This window comes from Lissotriton helveticus, chromosome 6, assembly GCF_964261635.1.
Source record: "Lissotriton helveticus chromosome 6, aLisHel1.1, whole genome shotgun sequence".
Classification (NCBI taxonomy): Eukaryota; Metazoa; Chordata; class Amphibia; order Caudata; family Salamandridae; genus Lissotriton; species Lissotriton helveticus.
Genome location: NC_136067.1, coordinates 196,146,643 through 196,164,614, shown reverse-complemented (window position 1 = coordinate 196,164,614; position 17,972 = coordinate 196,146,643). Strand labels below are relative to the sequence as shown.

Sequence of the window (17,972 nt, the reverse complement as noted above, 5' to 3'; positions counted from 1 at the left end):
TTTGTTAAAGAAAATGCCAAGTTTGTGTGGGGTGGCTTGCAAATGATTGCCTTTGAGAAAAGCAAGGAAGGTTCAGCCAGCGCTTGATTGCTAAGTCAGTACAATCCTAGTGAGATCTTAACTATAACTGTGGATGCAAGTGCGGTTGGACTTGGGACTGTAGTGAATGCTGGGCAGAGGTGATGAAGTCCATAATGTGGCATTTGCATCTCACATGCTCAGATCAACTGAGAGGATATATTCAGTTATTGAGCATGAGATTCTTGCTTGTGTTTGTGGAGTAGAGTGGTTCAAAGCTTATCTTTGGGGCACTAGTTTTCGATTGAGGTCAGATCAAAGATCTTTGATACCCAATTTGAATGGTATGAATGTTCATTCTTCCAAGGCTGCAGCTAGGCTGGTGAGATTGACTGTAAAATTATTGAAGTATGATTTTGTTGCTAACTTCATTCCGGGAGGTAAAAATAAGAAAGCTGACTGTTTATCTAGTTTGCCCTTTGCAGTAAAAGAAGAAGTGCTAAAGGATCAGGATAATGTGGAATGTTTAGTGGCCAATGTTTACTTGTTACACACCAAGTGTGTGTTTGAAAGAGATGGAGATCTGCTGTAGACCTAGATTTGGGGTTTAAAAAAGTAATGAAATACACTAGAAAGGGTTGGCCAACAGAAGGTTGCCTTACTGTGGATCTTCAACCTTTTAGCAAGGTGCAGTACAAACATTCTTTGGAAGATGGATTGCTTTTCAGAATATAAAAATTGATACCTCTGTGTGTTGTCAGGCAAAACCTTATCGATGGTATTCACGAAGGCCATTTAGAAATGACAATGACCAAAAAGAGGTTGAGGCAATTTTCTGGTGGTCCAGGATGGACAGGATTGGTAAGTGTTCTAATTGTGTGAAAAATGACAAAGTATTGTAGTGTGTCACCCACCGATGGGTGTTCCTGAAGTTCCTCAAAAGGTGTGGAAGAGGGTGAGTATAGATTTCCTTGTACCATTCCAAATCCTGTTACCTGCCTATAGATTTTCAATTGTGTTGACCAAAACTGTTATCTGACAATGAAGTGCAGTTCATTTCGATAGAGATGGAAGAATTTCTAAAAGGAACTGGAATAAAACACAAGAGGTGTAGTCTTTACCAACCTCAATGGAATGGTCAAGTTGAAAGGCCTAACAGGGTGATTTCTGATTATGAGAGGAGCTTTACTTGAAAGTATTCATGTGGGAGATGCAGTGTGAACTATGCTTTGGTCGTATCATAATACTCCTCACAGTGTGTCTGGTATCATACCTGTTGCTGCATTGAGAGGCAGCCATTCTCAGGATTTGTTGAGGCCAATCTGGATCACAATTCAAATCCAGGGAAGTCATAGCACATGACATTGAAATGGCATCAGCAGAATTAAGGATAGTCAAACTAAAAGTAAGGAACTTTACAACATCATTAAAGGTAATAAGAGTGTGGTTTTGGAGAAGGGTGATTATGTACATGTGAAATTACCTCGAGCCAAAGGTATTAAGGTGAGCTTGAGATTTTGTCCTGCTCATTGTGTGGAAGAAGCAAGCAAGGATGATTGTGCTGTGAAGTTGCAAAATGGCCAATGGTGAAATTGTGCTAGAGTAGTCAAGGTGAAGGTTTCTGAGCCAACATGCCAAAACCTGTGGAGTACAAGAGGTTCAATCATTTCACTTCCTCCGCATTAGAGAAATGAGTCTGTAAGGTTCCAGAAAGATTCAAAGACTATCAGCCAGATGCATCAACAGATGGAATTGCGATTCCTAAATAGCGATTTTTAAGGAATCGCTATTTAGGAATTGCAAAAGCCTATGCATGTAGTAATCGCTATCAAAGTAGCGATTCCTACACTTTACTTAATTGCGACTCGCAAATTGCGAATCGCAATTAAGGAATACCTCCCCATTAATTCCTGTGGGCCTAGAGGCCCATAGGAATGAATGGGAAGACATTCTCAATTTGCGATTAGCAATTAGCGGATCGCAATTTGAGAATGCAATTTCAAGGGTGCAGGGGTATCCAAAGGACACCCTGTTGCACCCCTGAACTCTGCATATGGGTACATCTTGCACACACACATTCCCAAAGGGCATGTGTGTGTGTAAAATGGAACTTTGAAAAATGCACTTTAGTGCATTTCATTTTTCAATGTTTTTGAAAATTACCACGAAGTTCAACTTCATGGTAATTTGCTACTCCTGTTTGCGAAATCGCTATTTTTTTTGTTTGATGCATTGCATTTAAGGAATCTCAATTTGGTATTCCTTAAATGCAATCGCAATTTAAGGAATCTCAATTTAGAGATTCCTTAATTGCGATTTTTGCATTTGGGATGATGCATCCCAAATGCAAAAATACCGGTCGCAAAGGGGCAGATTCTGAGAATCTGCCCGTTTGCGTCCGGTTTTTAGGTTGATGCATCTGGCTCGAAGTGATGCCTTAAAGTGTATTTTCTTGACTTTCCTCAATATTTTCCTTTGTTGCAATATTACATTGTTCTATTGTAAGTTATTGTTGTCTCTTTGTCTTCAATTTTTGTATATAGGGAAAAGGGGGAGGTGTGTAATGTTCTGATCAACTCCGTGTTATGTTGATGGTAAAGGCTCGTGGATGATCCAGCTCGTGACACCTCCACCCTGCGTCATGACTCGGATATTTGAATGATGTACCATGATGAGATGGGTGATGGTTGAAGGTGCCAGCGAGCTGGAGGCGTCGGTGAGATGCTGCCTGCAATGTATTGCCCCTACTTTAAATAAACCTTTACCTTCACCTAGGAGCCTGCTTTATGAACATTACTCCCTGTAACACAGACTTAACCAGGAGCATAAGGCAGCATTTGTCAAAACAACTGCAAATGTCACAAGCATTGTCAAATCAGACTGGTGTGGTTGTTGTAACATGCCCACACAAAGACCTGCATGCAAACAAACGCATATATATATATCACACAAGAATGCAGTGCTTCAAGCACCCATGTATACAGGCCTCCAGACATTCAGGCATTTATGCACAAACAATGAAAAGGCATCTATACCCTCAGATCAAAAGACACAAAGTCCTTTATGCACAAAGAAACAAGACACAAAACAACTAAGGCACAAATATAAATAGACAGCTACACAAGAGCATATATAGGCACACAGATAGCAAAGCATAGCAACTCATGCATGTATTAAAATACATAATCACTCCTGTACACATACAAATACACACAAAGCTACCTATGCACTCTGACTAACAGATAACAGGCATTAGTGCACAAAGGTCAGCAGAAATACAGGCACACATGCGTTCAAACTGAAAGACAGTTGGTCATGCACATAGACAAGTCATCTTGAAGGTAGCTTTGCAGTTGACCAACAGACATATACCCATGTACATAGCCCAAAGTACAGACAGGCACATAGACAATATACATCTAGTATCACCATACACACAGAACTGCGTGCATGCGCACGCACACACACAGACACACACACACATATATATAACAAATCTGCAGATGCAATTTAATAGTCGAACAGAAAACGGACTTAGAAATGGATGGACACTTGAGTATATGTATGAATACTTAGTGCTGGTGAGATGCAAGGTTAATATTCAGTCCTACACATGAAAACACATGGGGTTGATAAAGGAAGTCAGGTGTTTACGGCCATTCAATACTTGACAGCTTCTTGTAGAAATTTCCTCCATTTGGCACCCACTTATAAACAAGCACTAATACACTGAGGCCAACAGACATATGGACACCCTTGCACGTAGATGGACAGAAATTCATGTACCATACACTGGCAGGGACCAGTGAACACAAAGATAAAACACAGTCATAAACAAAATAAAAAAGGCAGAAATGGATGGATGGATGGACGGACGGCGGACGGACGGAGCTGTGGAGGGAAAGAAGATGGACTGCTAGACTATGAACTGCTAGTATCTTGAAGCATAAATATATGGAAGCAAATTTAGTGCTGGGATGATTCAAGCTCCGTGTCCACTTAGACCCCGATTACAAATATTGCAGTAATCCTGCAGCCTGGGTTAATAGCGTATGAGTACCATAATTTCGGTTGTGGTATTTCTGCAGCATTACAAACCTCCCCCTGAGGAATGGAGAATAATAGTGGGAATAGGAATATAGGTTTTTTCCTCCATTTCAGCATTCTTGTCCTTCAGAGATTTCACAAGGTTTTGCTTTGCAAAATGTGAATAATAAAGGGTCCTAGGTGCGGTGTTTCTTCACACTTTGTGATCATGATTCGGCCATCAATGCAAGTTTATGACCAAATTCCAATTACTTTAAATCCCATGTCTAGGATCTTAATCTGTAAACACTTACACAGAGAGGTGGAGAAAGGAGCAGTGTTTCAACCCCAGTTCAAGCCTGAGTGTCCGCAGGAGCAATAACATCACTGGGTAATGAATTACCCGGTCTCGAGCACGACAAATTCTTGGCCTCTACCGATTGATCGCCTGAAAGTAACGAGACAGTGCACTGCGCATTGCATTCATTCCTCACCCTCTTTCGAATAACAACCGAAAAGCACTGCAGTCAGTATATGCATCTCACTAGTAATATTGTGGCATACTCATTGCTGCCATATCATGCCATGTAGATCAGAATTGTGTGTCCAATGAGGGGCTTTCACTTTCTTTTTCTTACAATGAGTGTTCTTAGGTGCTGGCCCATTTGGTTGACTGAAGCCAACAAAGACAACAACCCTCATCATGCAGTGATTGTTTAGTTGAAAGTCCGGAACTGAAAGCTTTGTACAATAACCAGGTTTGCTGGAAGAGATACTGAACTGGGATAACCAGCACTTTCCGCGTCTATCAACTCTTTTAACAAGGTTTGCACATGTGTGTGAGAGCGTTTTCTTCAGGTTCACCAGTTTGCAGGAAAATAAAATAATTTTGTCTGCCCCAATCCTTCGCTGCAGCCTCCACATCCTTTATTCACACAATGACCGATACTTTCTCAAGCCCTGCAAGTGCTCCTGAAGCAATGGCGTTGGAAGATATGTGACTGATCCAGCCCCAGCCTTACCTGCCTTTCCAAAGCATGGGCCTGTAAGAAAGTGTCCTGAACCTTTTCTTTCCCAGTCTGCCTCTGAAGCTGTGAACTAAGTGCCATGGGATGAAGTGCAGAAATACACCTGCTTTGCCTTCGCATGTGATTGCAGCCTGCGGGATCACTGACAGAATATCGAGGGGCAAAATATCGACCTAGCAAAATATCGATGACAAAATATATAATGCCAGAATATCGAAATCATATCTCCAAACAGATAAGTACAAAAATATCGGATTCAAAATATCGCCATTAATATAAATTGTAAAAATATCGAATTTTTTAAATGTCTAAAAAGTAATATAAAATAGTTAACATAATTAAGTAAAACATACTTAAAAATTCTTGAATAACCTTAAATTTAATAAATATTTAATGTAATTGATAAAATAAAATAAATGCATTGTTATTTTTTAATACATATATATATTAACTTAATAATATTAAATAATATTACATATTTATACAATTTACTGTTCTCACTCCAGTATGTGCAACAGTAGGGAAAGCGTTGGATAGCAGGAGGGTAGAAATTACTATTCCGACTCCAGTGAGTGCAACAGTAGGGAAAGCATTGGATAACATATGGGTAAAAATGACTATTCCCACTCCAGTGAGTGCAACAATTGGGAAAGTGTTGGATAGCATAGGGGTAAAAATTACCATTCCCACTCCAGTGAGTGCAACAGTAGGAAAAGTGTTGGATAGCGTAGGGGTTAAAATTACTATTCCCTCTCCAGTGAGTGCATCAGTAGGGAAAGCGTTGGATAGCGGGAGGGTAAAAATTACTATTCCCACTTCAGTGAGTGCATCAGTAGGGAAAGCGTTGGATAGCGGGAGGGTAAAAATTACTATTCCCATTCCAGTGTGTGCAACAGTAGGGAAAGCGTTGGATAACGAGAGGTTAAAAATTACTATTCCCACTCCAGTGAGTGAAACAGTAGAGAAAGCTTTGAATAGCATAGGGGTTAAAATTAATAATCCCACTCCAGTTAGTGCAACAGTAGGGAAAGTGTTGGATAGCGTAGGGGTAACAATTACTATTCCAACTCCAGAGAATTCAACAGTAGGGAAAGCGTTGGTTAGAGGGAGGGTAAAAATTACACTTCCCACTCCAGGGAGTGCAACAGTAGGGAAAGTGTTGGATAGCGTAGGGGTTGAAATTACTATTGCTATTCCAGTGAGTGCAACAGAAGAGCCTGTAGCATCGGCCCTACCTTGTGGCTTGTGAGGTTTGGTAGTTAAGGCACAATCCTGAGCAGCGGAGCCCCGCGGCTGGGTAACAGCAGCTGTAACACAAGCTGAAAATTGATTGTTGCCCCGATAAGAGAGATTCATCGGGAGCGAGGAGCGGATCACGAGCGGACTCCTGCGGGCGGACTTGCCCCCGAAGCCCTGTTCTTTGGAGCTTGTCCTGTCCTGTCCCGCCAGCGCCTTGCAGCACCCGCTTCGCGGGTGCCGCTTCGTGGGACCGGGACATCCCTGGTGGCGTTTGGGGCGGAAAAGCAAACTCAGCAAGTGCAGCAGGGGTGGAGCGCCGCAGGGACTCGCTAGTCCAGAAGTCCCTGCGAGGCCTGTCTGACCCGGCCTGCGCACCCTGCTAGCCACGCCCCTGCCTGTCACACGGTCTATAAATTTGGATTTTCTGCCCGCTGTGCGGGAGCGCGCCAGGTGAAGGCCGGGTCAAGGGCGGGACAGTCTACGACAATCCACGACTGGACGAGGCTGGGCTGGGCCTCAACCCCTGTCCCTCCGCCCCCAGCATCTTAGACTCTGCCGTTTGCCTGAATATTTGACTATTCCCGGTAATAAACAACACCTCTAAACTTAGTTTCCATTCTAGGGGTCAGATATTGGCTTTACCGTTTATTTTATAACTGTGTTTTTATGTCATTTCATATTAAGTGCTATCCGGATTTATCACCTATTTTACTTCCATTCGGTAATATCTGTGCTGGTTATTTTGTACCTTTCTCCAAGGCAATATGCCTAAGTCAGTAGGCGGGAATTCCCGCCCCATTGTCTCTACACTTGACAACTACTTAGTTAAAGTAGTAGATAAGATTAATAAGGAACGAAGACTGTCCCTGGGTTTAGGAAGTGTCCCAGACCCCATGATCCCACAGGTCTCTGCTGAGATCCCTGTCCTTTTGCACACCCCCTTGTTGATCCCCACCATTGATGACAGTTGTGTAACGGGCTCTCCGGATTGGCCAACTAGGGAGGGTATCAACGAAATAGAGCCATCACAGGATATCCTTGACGTTGAGGACTCTCACAAGGAATCCGATGCAAAGGAATCCGATGCAAACGAGTCCCATAATGACTCTGAAGCCCCGGGTTCCGTGGCCCCCAAAACTCATAGAGTGTCAGGGAGACATCTAAATAGACCTGTACTGTCTAAAAAGGGAGGGGGTCGTAAAAGTAAAAAGAACACTGTCTCTGTATCAAATAGGGGCCCCACTGAGCTAAACTGTCTTCATAATGACGTTAATTCCACCCACCTGAAACTAGCTCCGGATCAGCTTGAGCTGCTTATTGGTATGATTGATGCCAAGTTAGACAAAATTGTTCTTCCACTCTTGGATAAACTCGAGGCCGTTTCTTGGGAAGTGATTAGATTGGGTGTGTTGGTGCAATCCGGCTTGAAGCAAAATAACAGTCCGCAACCAGCTGCTGTGGCTGCTGTGGCCGGAGGCAGGACTAGCAAGCCTGTGCAATCCAACAAAGGCCCATCCAGTGTTGGAGTGGCCTGTGCAGGTTCTAGCATTCCTGCACAGCCAAACAGAAGTCCTTTAACAGTTATCGAGCAGCAGGGCGTAACTGGCAAACCAATACTACCGTCTACAGGGGACACTATTAACGTCACTGCAGTAACACCTATATGCTCTAACGATGTCCCTTTGAACTCCCCCACTACCCGTGCCCCGGGGAATCAGTTGAAGATCACCGAAAGGGGGAAGTCTAACAATTGTGGCCTCTCTCAACCGAACCTCCCACCGGACTGCGCACCCTACGTAGCAGTCCTGACAAATGTTACACCAATCAGGGAGGATGGGCTTCATCGCTCTATGGAATCACACGAATCCCTCAAATACAAAACTGTGGCATGGCTCAATCGGGAGTGTGGCTTTCCAGTGGCTCTGGCGGATCAAATCTTGACCACCACCAGAACCAACTGGATTGGTACGTCCCCGAAGAACATCTCTGGGGATTGCGTTATTATTAATTTTAGTAATCCACACCTTGCTACAACAGCTCTGATTCGAGCCACTTCCCGCCCCTGTAACAAGCTGGGCATTTCACTCCGTCCTTTGGGCTTTTTCTATAGACAACACACTAGCCACCATCCTAGTAACCACGGGGGGAGAGAACGAGGGGAGAAGCTTCGCATAGCTTCCCAAATAGTTTCCAGGTGAACACCGTTAATCGTTTCCAATGCTTTAGTGGGCTGGATCAAAACGATTGACTGGAGTTGTGTACTGTACCCCCAGAAACCCTGGAGAGACAGGCTCTGTCTGCTATGGGACAAAGTGTTTGTATATCAGGGTCTAGGGTTAACATTTCTGGGACAACTGTAGATTGTACGCCTATGGGCAAGGAGGGTGATCCAGTAGGTTGACCGGAGTCATTACTGGAGCTGTGTACAGTACCCCCAGAAATTTTGGAGAGACAGGTCTCGTCTGGTATGGGACAAAGTGTTTGTATTTCAGGGCCTATGGTTAACATTTCTGGGACATCTGTAGATTGTACGCCTATGGGCAAGGAGGGTGATCCAGTAGGTTGCCCGGAGTTATTACTGGATACTACTAACATCGCTATTTTCCAGCAGGGTAGTAACTGTTCTCTTTTGGGGTCAGGTGTCTCTGGTTTTTCCAGCTGTTATATTGCCAGTTGGAATATTGCGGGTATCAGGTCCAAATCAGATTGTCTGGGTTGGACTGAATTTTTAGCTCTCTTTGATATTATCTGTTTACAGGAAACCTGGTGTAGGGACTTTAAAGGATATAATGGTTTTGTCTCTTACCAGTTACCTGCTACCGGTTCCCTATCAGGTAGAGCTAAGTGGGGTCTTTTGATTTTGTTTTCTGTCCAAACTCCTCTGCTGGTCAAAAAATACGTACAAGTTGGGGTTCACTCCCAGATTTTATGGCTGCACAAAACAGGAGGTAGGAATATTCTCTTAATAAATTTTTATAACAACGTTTTTGATGATACTAGGGATCAGGTGGTTAGAGCACTATCTAGTGCATTAGATGACATACTCAAGGATTCCAATGTAGTTTTTCATCTGTTCATGGCAGGAGACTTTAAGACCACTACCTGCCCACTCTCAGATGGCAATGTATGTGGGGCGGTGGATTGTCATGGAGATGGAATCCCCCATTTTCAACATAACTATTATGGAGATGCCCTAAACAGTCTCCTTGACTCACATAATATGTATATTATGGTTAACGAGACAAATGAACAGGAGGAGATTTGCCCCACTTTCACAGGCCGGGGAGCGAATTCTGTTATTGATTTTATTTGTACCTCCTCGAGCCTTGAGGCCTTGACTATGGCACCTAAAGTTATAGACATCCAGCTTAGTGACCACACATGCCTGATAGTAGAGGCCATGCTATGGGAAAACAAAGGGACCCCCATTCCGGGGTGTATTATTAACAACATTGAGGCAGTGCGACCTAATGGCACTAGACTCAGATGGAAGGGGGATAAGGCTGAAATCATGTCCGATTCGATCATTACTAGTTGCCTGGCAGGAAGTACAGGGATTTTAGAAGACAATCAAGGTACCACCGGCTCTATCGAGTATTTTATTGGTATTAATTCGGTCATCGACTCTAAGCTTACTAGTACACTCAAGCACAAGGAGGAACGCCTGCGGGGGTGGTTCAATCCAGCTTGTACCCTGGCCCTAAAGGAACTAAAGTCAGCTTTATCAGTTACGCCTAGAGATAAGGGTTTGGTTGTAGATCTTAGAGCCAGATACAAAGAAACCCTAAAACGGAGGAAATTGGAACTCCAACAGGGGGCATGGGACAACTTGACCCTGGCTGCTGAATTGAATAATTGTACCCTGTTCTGGAAAACAGTTAATTCCCCATTCCTCAAAGATGATAAGATCCCTGAATTAACTTCCAACGTTATGAAGGACGAGTGGGTTTCCCATTTTTCTAAAACCTTTGATTCGGACAGTGCATCCAGGGATATAGGGGATGGGTGGCCGCATACGCCACTCAATATCACCGTTCAAGAGGTTTTAGATAGCATAAGGGTCAGCAAAGGAGGAAAAGCACAGGGTCCAGACGGGGTACCAATCGATGTTTATAAATTGGTCCTTGAAGTATGGGGGCCTCTGTTAACTAATATCTTCAACGCAGCAGTTCGTAATGAGGTACCCCCTACCAGGGAAGAATCCATCCTAATCCCGAAAATCGAGGGGACGTTAAGAACTATCGTCCAATCTCCTTGTTGGATTCTTCCGTAAAAGTAATGAGTAGAGTGCTTCTAGTAAGGTTGGAAGAATGGGTGGAGGACAATGGCATTCTAGCAGAGAGCCAGTTTGGGTTCAGGAAGGGTCATGGTATGATTGAGCAGTGTCTACATTTAGACCTGCTCATCGGTAAATATACCTTGGCAAAGACCGGCACTATTTATCTCTGCTTTGCGGATTTGAGTAGTGCCTTCGACCTGGTGGACCATGGCATTCTCTGGGCAAAGCTAATTGAAATTGGGGCACCCGAGGGCATTGTGTTCTTCCTAGCACGTCTTTATGCCAAACTACGTGCTTGTGTCCGTTACGGTTCTAACGGGTAATGTACTACTAAGTTTAAAATCGGGCGTGGAATCAGACAGGGATGTGTGTTGGCCCCACTGCTTTTTACCCTTTTCATCAATGAGATTGATTCTTTTCTCAAATCTCTGGCAGTGGATGCTCCCAAAATTAATGAGGTCAACGTCCCTGAGTTACTTTACGCGGATGACGCGGTCCTAATCTCACACACCCCCATCGGCCTTCAACGGCTGATGGACGGCTTTTCGCAATTTATTAAAAGCAGAAAGTTAGTGTTAAATAAATCTAAAACCTACGTTATGGAATGCGGGTGAAGGAATAGAAAGAAACAGTTTTCATTTTTTATAGAGGGACAGAAGGTCCAGGCTGTTGACAATTTTTCGTACTTGGGGGTCACCTTCTCAAACAATAACATTTGGGCTAATGAACATAAGAATGTCCAGGCTAAGATGGCGAGGAGTGCTCATGGAATATTCACAATGGCTACGAAACTGGGAGACAGGCTGGTCCATGATATGCTTAAAATCTTTCAGTCCCGTTATGTCTCGATTGCCTTGTACGGAGCGGGCATTTGGGGCTACGCCCCGGCAGGGTCTCTTCAGGTTGAGGAGAATGCATTCTTGAAGAGACTTTTGTGCCTGCCAAGCTCTGTCTCTAATGCTTTAGTGCACAATGAACTGGGTATTCACCATCTTGCCGACTTGATCCTCCTTAGGCCACTAATGCTATGGTGTTCCATTTGGATAAAAGAAGAGACCTCATTGTGCAGAGCCATTATTTCTGATTGTATCTCTTTGGACCATCACTTAAAGATCCCATGGTTAAAGTATATTGTGGATAATTTTCGTGAGATCTTTAACATTAACATCATTGCGGATCGATGTGGGGCTACTGAGCTGTCCAAAATCAAACTTAAGTACTGTTTTTTACAACAGCTTTCCACCAGGAGGCATCAAAATAGCTCTGAACTCTCACCCTGTGTTCTTCATCATGATTTAAATGAATATGTTGGTTTCCAACCGTATTTGTCACAAGTGACCTGGAAGGCACATCGGTTTGTGTTGACTAGACTGAGAACCGGAGTAGTCCACAACCTTGTTGCTTTCCCCTCTCAGCATTCGCATCCCGCTGGCCCTTGTCCGTGTGACAATACCACCCCTCAAAGCACTGTGCACTTTCTTTTGCTCTGTCAGTTGTACAAATACCTGCGGATTGCTTATTTGAAACCCCTGTTTGCTAAGTTTGGAGTCAGGACAATACGAGACTGCATGAGCCTGCTTTTTAACTTACATCACCCTGACGTTTGTTTTTATACGGCTACCTTTCTCCTTAAATCAATTAATGCAAGGAAAAGTATGCTTTTTTAACCTTTTTAAATTGCTATATCTCCTGTTTTTGACTGTTGCTCTATACTGTTGTCTTTTTATGCTGTGCTTTTATGGACTTGTCTTTTGCTCCGAATAAAGCCTTATGAAATGAAATGAAATGAAATGAGTGCAACAGTAGGGAAAGTGTTGGATAGCGTAGGGGTAAAAATTACTATTCCCACTCCAGTGAGTGCAGCAGTAGGGAAGGTCATGATTTAATATTTAAATAAATATAAGTTAATGATCAATACCAATACAAAATGAATTAAAATTAATTACCAATTACAAAACATGTATTAATTATTTATAAATAACAATACACAATATTTATTAAAAATGCATTACCTTTTATTAATTAATTAACAACAAATCATTTTTCAATACCAAAAATTAATAGGTAATAATTTTTTTAACCAATTAATAATTAGTTAACAATAAATTAATTATCAATACGCAAATGAAATTGCATTAATTAATAAATTACAATTAAAATACTTTCCAACCTATTCGCCTATAAACCCCCAAAGCGCTCCGAATAATTAATGAATACAATTAATATAATCATCAATTAATAAAAATGTATAACACTTAATAAAACTTAATTACAAATGTATTACCAATTAATAATTACTTATCAATAAAATAATTATCAATACCAATAAATAAAAATACATAATTACTCAATAACAATTAAATTACTTCCTACCCAAGTCCCCCATAAACCCACAACCCGCTACGGAAATTAAATCACGCAAAAATTTAATAACATAAAATTCATTACTTTAAAAATGTTCAAACATATATTACAAAATTAATACATAGTTTGAACACATATACTAACACTTAAAAAACTATAAAAAATTCGATATTTTTAACAACTATATTTTGACTGTCGATATTATTAAAATATATTATGAAAATCGATATTTCTTACCTGAATTTCTATATTCTGCACCACAATATTTTGGCAATTCGATATTCTGTCCATTCTACATGAAAATACTCGATATTCTGTCAATTCAATATTTTTTCTCTCAATATTGTGACTGTTCACCCAGCCTGCGGGTTCATGGAACGAGGCATGCAGTAGAAAGAGGAACGACAGGGGAGAGGAAGGTGGTAGTCTTCTCCAACTTGTAAAGATAACACAGCAGTGACTTTCACGTGTCCCATTCTACCTAAATTATGTGGCAAGCCCTTGTTCAAGTGAGCAATGTCATCCTACCTGACAGTTGGATTCCAATTACAAAGCACTCCTTTGCCTGAAAATTATATAGTTAAGGGACTGGATGAGGACTGGCATTTCTTTCTCGTCTCTTGTTTCCCTTCACAACCATCTTAAACCAGCACATGTCTCTTTATGTATGCACGCTTCGTGGAGAGAGCAGGGAGGAAAAAGGGTAGGTTAAAAGCAGGAGGGTAGGGCGTTAAAGACAATGGTGGTGGGTGATAGGATAAAGCACCAGGGACGAGAGAAGACACCTGCAGATGCACTCATATGGAGTGCTAAAAGTCAAAGTAAAACAAAGATGGCCATCGCAATTAGAAACAATGTTACAGGAAATGTTAAATGCAGGGAGTGTGAGGAGGGTGGGAGTGCAGATGGCATGCTCACTCGTAATAAAATAACAAAGAAGTTACAAGCGGATCAAGAAAGAAGTCCCTTTGCCATGCAACACTGATAAGAAGAACACAGAAGAACTACAGGAAATCGTATGCTGCAACCAAATGAAACAGAGGAAAAGTATGTGGAAACACACAAACTAATTAAAAGTATGGGCAGGATGTAGGCCCTTTTTAAGATTTATAATAAATACAATAAATTCCACAAGCATAACATTTACCTGGGTAAAATGCCCTATCATTGCATGCTCGTGAGCTGGGCCTATTCCATAAGTGTAGTTCTGCTCCTCGTCAAACCATTCCTGAATCGCTTCTGTCCAATTTGCACAGTAACTTGCCATGAACAGATTCTCACCACAGCTCCAAGCTGAAAGAAAATATATATGAATAGTTTAGTTATTTCAAAAAGCATGACGTTTTTAGAAATGTAGTGGCTATTTATTCGCCTGCTGGTTAAATAGTGAATTTCTGCTGCTATTTACATGCTGCTTGCTAAAGTGCACGAATTATGCATTATTTAATGGGCAGCCATGTAACTAGGTAGCAAATTTAGTTATTTACCCGACCGCCAACAAAATACCAGAGATGATGTACTACTTGCCCATTGGCTTTGCAAACAACAGGGAAACTACATTGTTCACCCAGCTATTGACTATAAAGTGATTATGTATATTTTGGCAAGCTGCTGTTCAAATAGCAAAAGAAGTTCACTATTTACACTGCCACCAACTAGATAGCAGAGATCATGTACATTTGGGCTGCTTTCTAGATAGCAGTGATTATGCACTATTTGGCTATGGACTGTTCAAACAACAAAGAGATCTATTCATCCGGTTGCCAACTAAAATAGTGGAAACCATGGTCTATTTCAGCAGTGACCATGCAAACAGCTGAGAAACTACACTATTTTCCTGAATAGATAGAGAATATGTACTGTTTGCCCACCGTCATGCAAAAAGCAAAGAAATGTAACTATGTACTAGATCTCTGACCAAATAGCAGGGAGTAAGTACCATACAGTGCAGAAAGAGGCAAGAGAGTTGCAGAAACAGGTAAATGAGGTGTAGAAAGAAGCAATAGCAGTACAGAAATAACCAATAGCGGTGTTGAAGGAGGCAAGAGTGTAGTGTAGTTCCTAAATTCCAAATAGGCTCTGCGCATTGGAATAATATAAACAGCAGTGTAGACGTAGGACTGTGGTCATCTAGGTCTCTACTGACTATATTAGACTTAATTAGTTTTGCCAGCTAGCTCAGAGGTCACTAGAAACTTTCTCGAATGTTCAGGAAGGAGTTAACTCTCCTGACTTAGACAAGAAGGGATTAGTTTCTGACAACCGCATAAACATGACAACTTTACTCTCTCAGAATAAAGAGAATATCTCTAGAGTTGTGTGAAAACAATAGACAGCTATTTCACTAAGTCAATCATGCGTACTTAGTTTCACCAGAGTGCAGAGAAATAGAGAGACTGGCGTTTTCAATAAAAGGTGTTATTTATTGAGCAGTCTTCTTTCTCATGCAAGAGAAATGAGTTGCCATAATTGCACTACTTATCATGAAGTAAAGTGCGTACAGTAAAAGGAGTATTATGAAATAATACTGTAAAAGCATTGATATGGTTTCTTAGCCATATGATACTTTAAAACGGATAAAATATATACATACATAAAAACATTGACTAACGTACTCAACTGGTGCTTCTAAGATACGCCTACCCCGGTGTACCTGACCTAAGCCTAATACGTGGGAAGGAGTAAGTAAGTTGCAGTTTAAGTTAAGTTGGTTTTTGCAAAGGAATCTGAATCAAGAATTCTCTCAAGGGTTTAATCAACTCCGTACCTTGGTTCTAGAATGAAGGAGGTCTTGTATTTCTCTCTCAGGACTCGATCTCCCAGCAACCCACAAGGGTGACTGGAAACACCGGAGCTGGATTTTCTCGGCAGGAGAAACGACAGCGTCTCTCTCAGTGCATCAAATGGGAGGGTTGGCTTCCTTCGGCTCTCGCATCAGCTGGGCTTCGGGCAAGTAGATAGCCGCTCTGCTCCAAACCACCGTGTGTTTGCTTAAGGTAACGTTGGTATATTTATACCAGGAAGGTGCCGGGTTTGACGTAAGGTTGGACATAAGACGTCACTAAGAACTAACAGTTCTTTCTGGACTCCAGGAGTTCTTGTTCAAATCAAAACAAAAGCAGGGTGATTTCCCGGGCTGCTGGAGGCTTGGTTTGTTTAAAGAACGTTTTGTACTTTCTAGGTGTCTATGGGAGTAGCCTTGCCGTATTTGGACTGCATGGGCTATGACTAGATATGGACATGATTCCTATGCCTTTATAAGGATATGTTTTGTTATAACCACATAAGGGCATGAATCGGGGATATCTTGATTAGGGTCCTAGATAGATTCACATTAAGAGGTGTACAGAAAGAGGTAAGAGGAGTGCAGAAATTTGCAAGAGAGGTGACGAAAGAAGGAAGAGCAGTGCAGATTGAACCAACAAAGGTACAGCAACAGAGAAGAGAGTTGCAAAAAGAGGCAGGAGAAGTGCTGAAAGAAGCAACAGATGTGCAGAAAGAGACAAGAGAACTTCAGAAAGAGGCGAGAGAGTTGCAGAAACAGGCAAGAAAGGTGCAAAAAAGGAGACAGGGTGCAGAAAGAGGCAAGAGAGATGCAGCAAGAGGGAAGAAGGGGGCAGAAAGAGCCAAGAGGGGTGCAGAAAGAAGTAGGTGAGGTGTAGAAGGAAGAAAGAGAGGTGTAGAAAGAAGCAAGATAGGTGCAGAAGGAAGCAACAGATGTGCAGAAACAGACAAGAAGGATGCAGAAAGAGACAAGAGAAGTGCAGAAATAGGGGAAAATGGTGTATAAATAGGCAAGAGGGGTACAGAAAGAAGCAGGTGAGGTGCAGAAGGAAGAAAGAGTGGACAAGGTTTGCATAAAGAGGCTAGAGAAGTGCAGGAAGATGCAACAGAGGCACAGAAAGAGGCAAGAAAAGTACAGAAAGAGGAAAGAGAATTGCAGAAACAGGCAAAAGCTGTGCAGAAAGAACCAAGAGAGGTGCAAAAAGAAGTAAGAGAAGTGCAGAAAGAACCAGCATAGGGAACAGGCGTGCAGAAAGAGGCAAGAGTGGAGAAGAAAGAAGGAAGAGAGGTATAGAAACATGCAAGAGGGGTGCAGAAAGAAACAAGATCAGTGCAGAAACAACTAAGAGAGGTAAAGAAAGAGGCAAGAGGGATGCAGAAAGAAGCAACAGAGGTGCAAAAAGAGGCAAGAGAACTCTAGAAAGAGTCAAGAGAATTGCAGAAACAGGCAAGAAATGTGTAGAAATAAGGAAGAGGGGTTCAGAAAGAGGCAATAGAGGTACAGAAAACGGGAAGAGAGGTTTAGAAACAGGCAAAGGAGGTAAAGAAAGATTGAGGAGGGGTACGGAAAGAGGCAAGAGTGGTGCAGAACGAGGGAAGAGGGGTGCATAGTGAGGCAAAAGGAGTGGAGAAAAAGCAACAGAGGTACAGAAAGAAGCAAGAGAAGTGATGAAACAGACAAAAGAGTTGCAGAAAGAAACGAGTGGTGCAGAAAAAAAGCAAGAGAAGTGCAGAAAGAGGCAAGTGAGGTGCAGAAAAAGGCAAGAGAGGTGCAGTAAGAGGTAAGAGAGCCACACAAAGACGCAAGTGAGGTGCAGAACCAGACAAGAGGGGTTCAGAAAGAGGCACGAGGGATACTGAAAAAGGTAAGAGAAGTACAGAGATAACCAAAAGACGTACAGAAAGAGGCAAGAGGAGTACAGAAAGATGCAAGGAAGATACAAGAGGCGCCAAGAGAAAACCAGAAAAAGCCAACAGAGTTGCAGAAACAGGCAGGAGATGTGCAAAAAAGGATCAGTGGTGCAGTAAGACATAAGAGAGGTGCATAAAGAGGAAAGAGGGGTGTAAAAACAGGCTAGAGAGGTGCATGAAGATACAAGAAACAACCAAGAGAGTTGCAGAAAGAGGCAAGAGGGGTACAGAAAGAGGCAAGGGAAGTGCAGAAAGAAGCAACAGAGGTGCAGAAAGAGGCAAGAGAACTGTAGAAAGAGGCAAGAGGGTTACAGAAACAGTCA

At 42.2% G+C, this 17,972-nt stretch overlaps 1 protein-coding gene across 4 annotated transcripts in view; it reads right to left on the bottom strand.

Moving 5' to 3' along the window:
• Positions 1-17,972, bottom strand: part of LOC144761284 (cysteine-rich secretory protein 3-like) — a 410,824-nt gene that overhangs the window by 102,171 nt on the left and 290,681 nt on the right. For all 4 annotated transcript variants that reach the window (XM_078646732.1, XM_078646731.1, XM_078646734.1 and 1 more), the window contains one exon: positions 14,102-14,247. In XM_078646732.1, the coding sequence (XP_078502858.1) occupies positions 14,102-14,247 (146 nt within the window). The remainder of the gene's footprint in view (positions 1-14,101; positions 14,248-17,972) is intronic.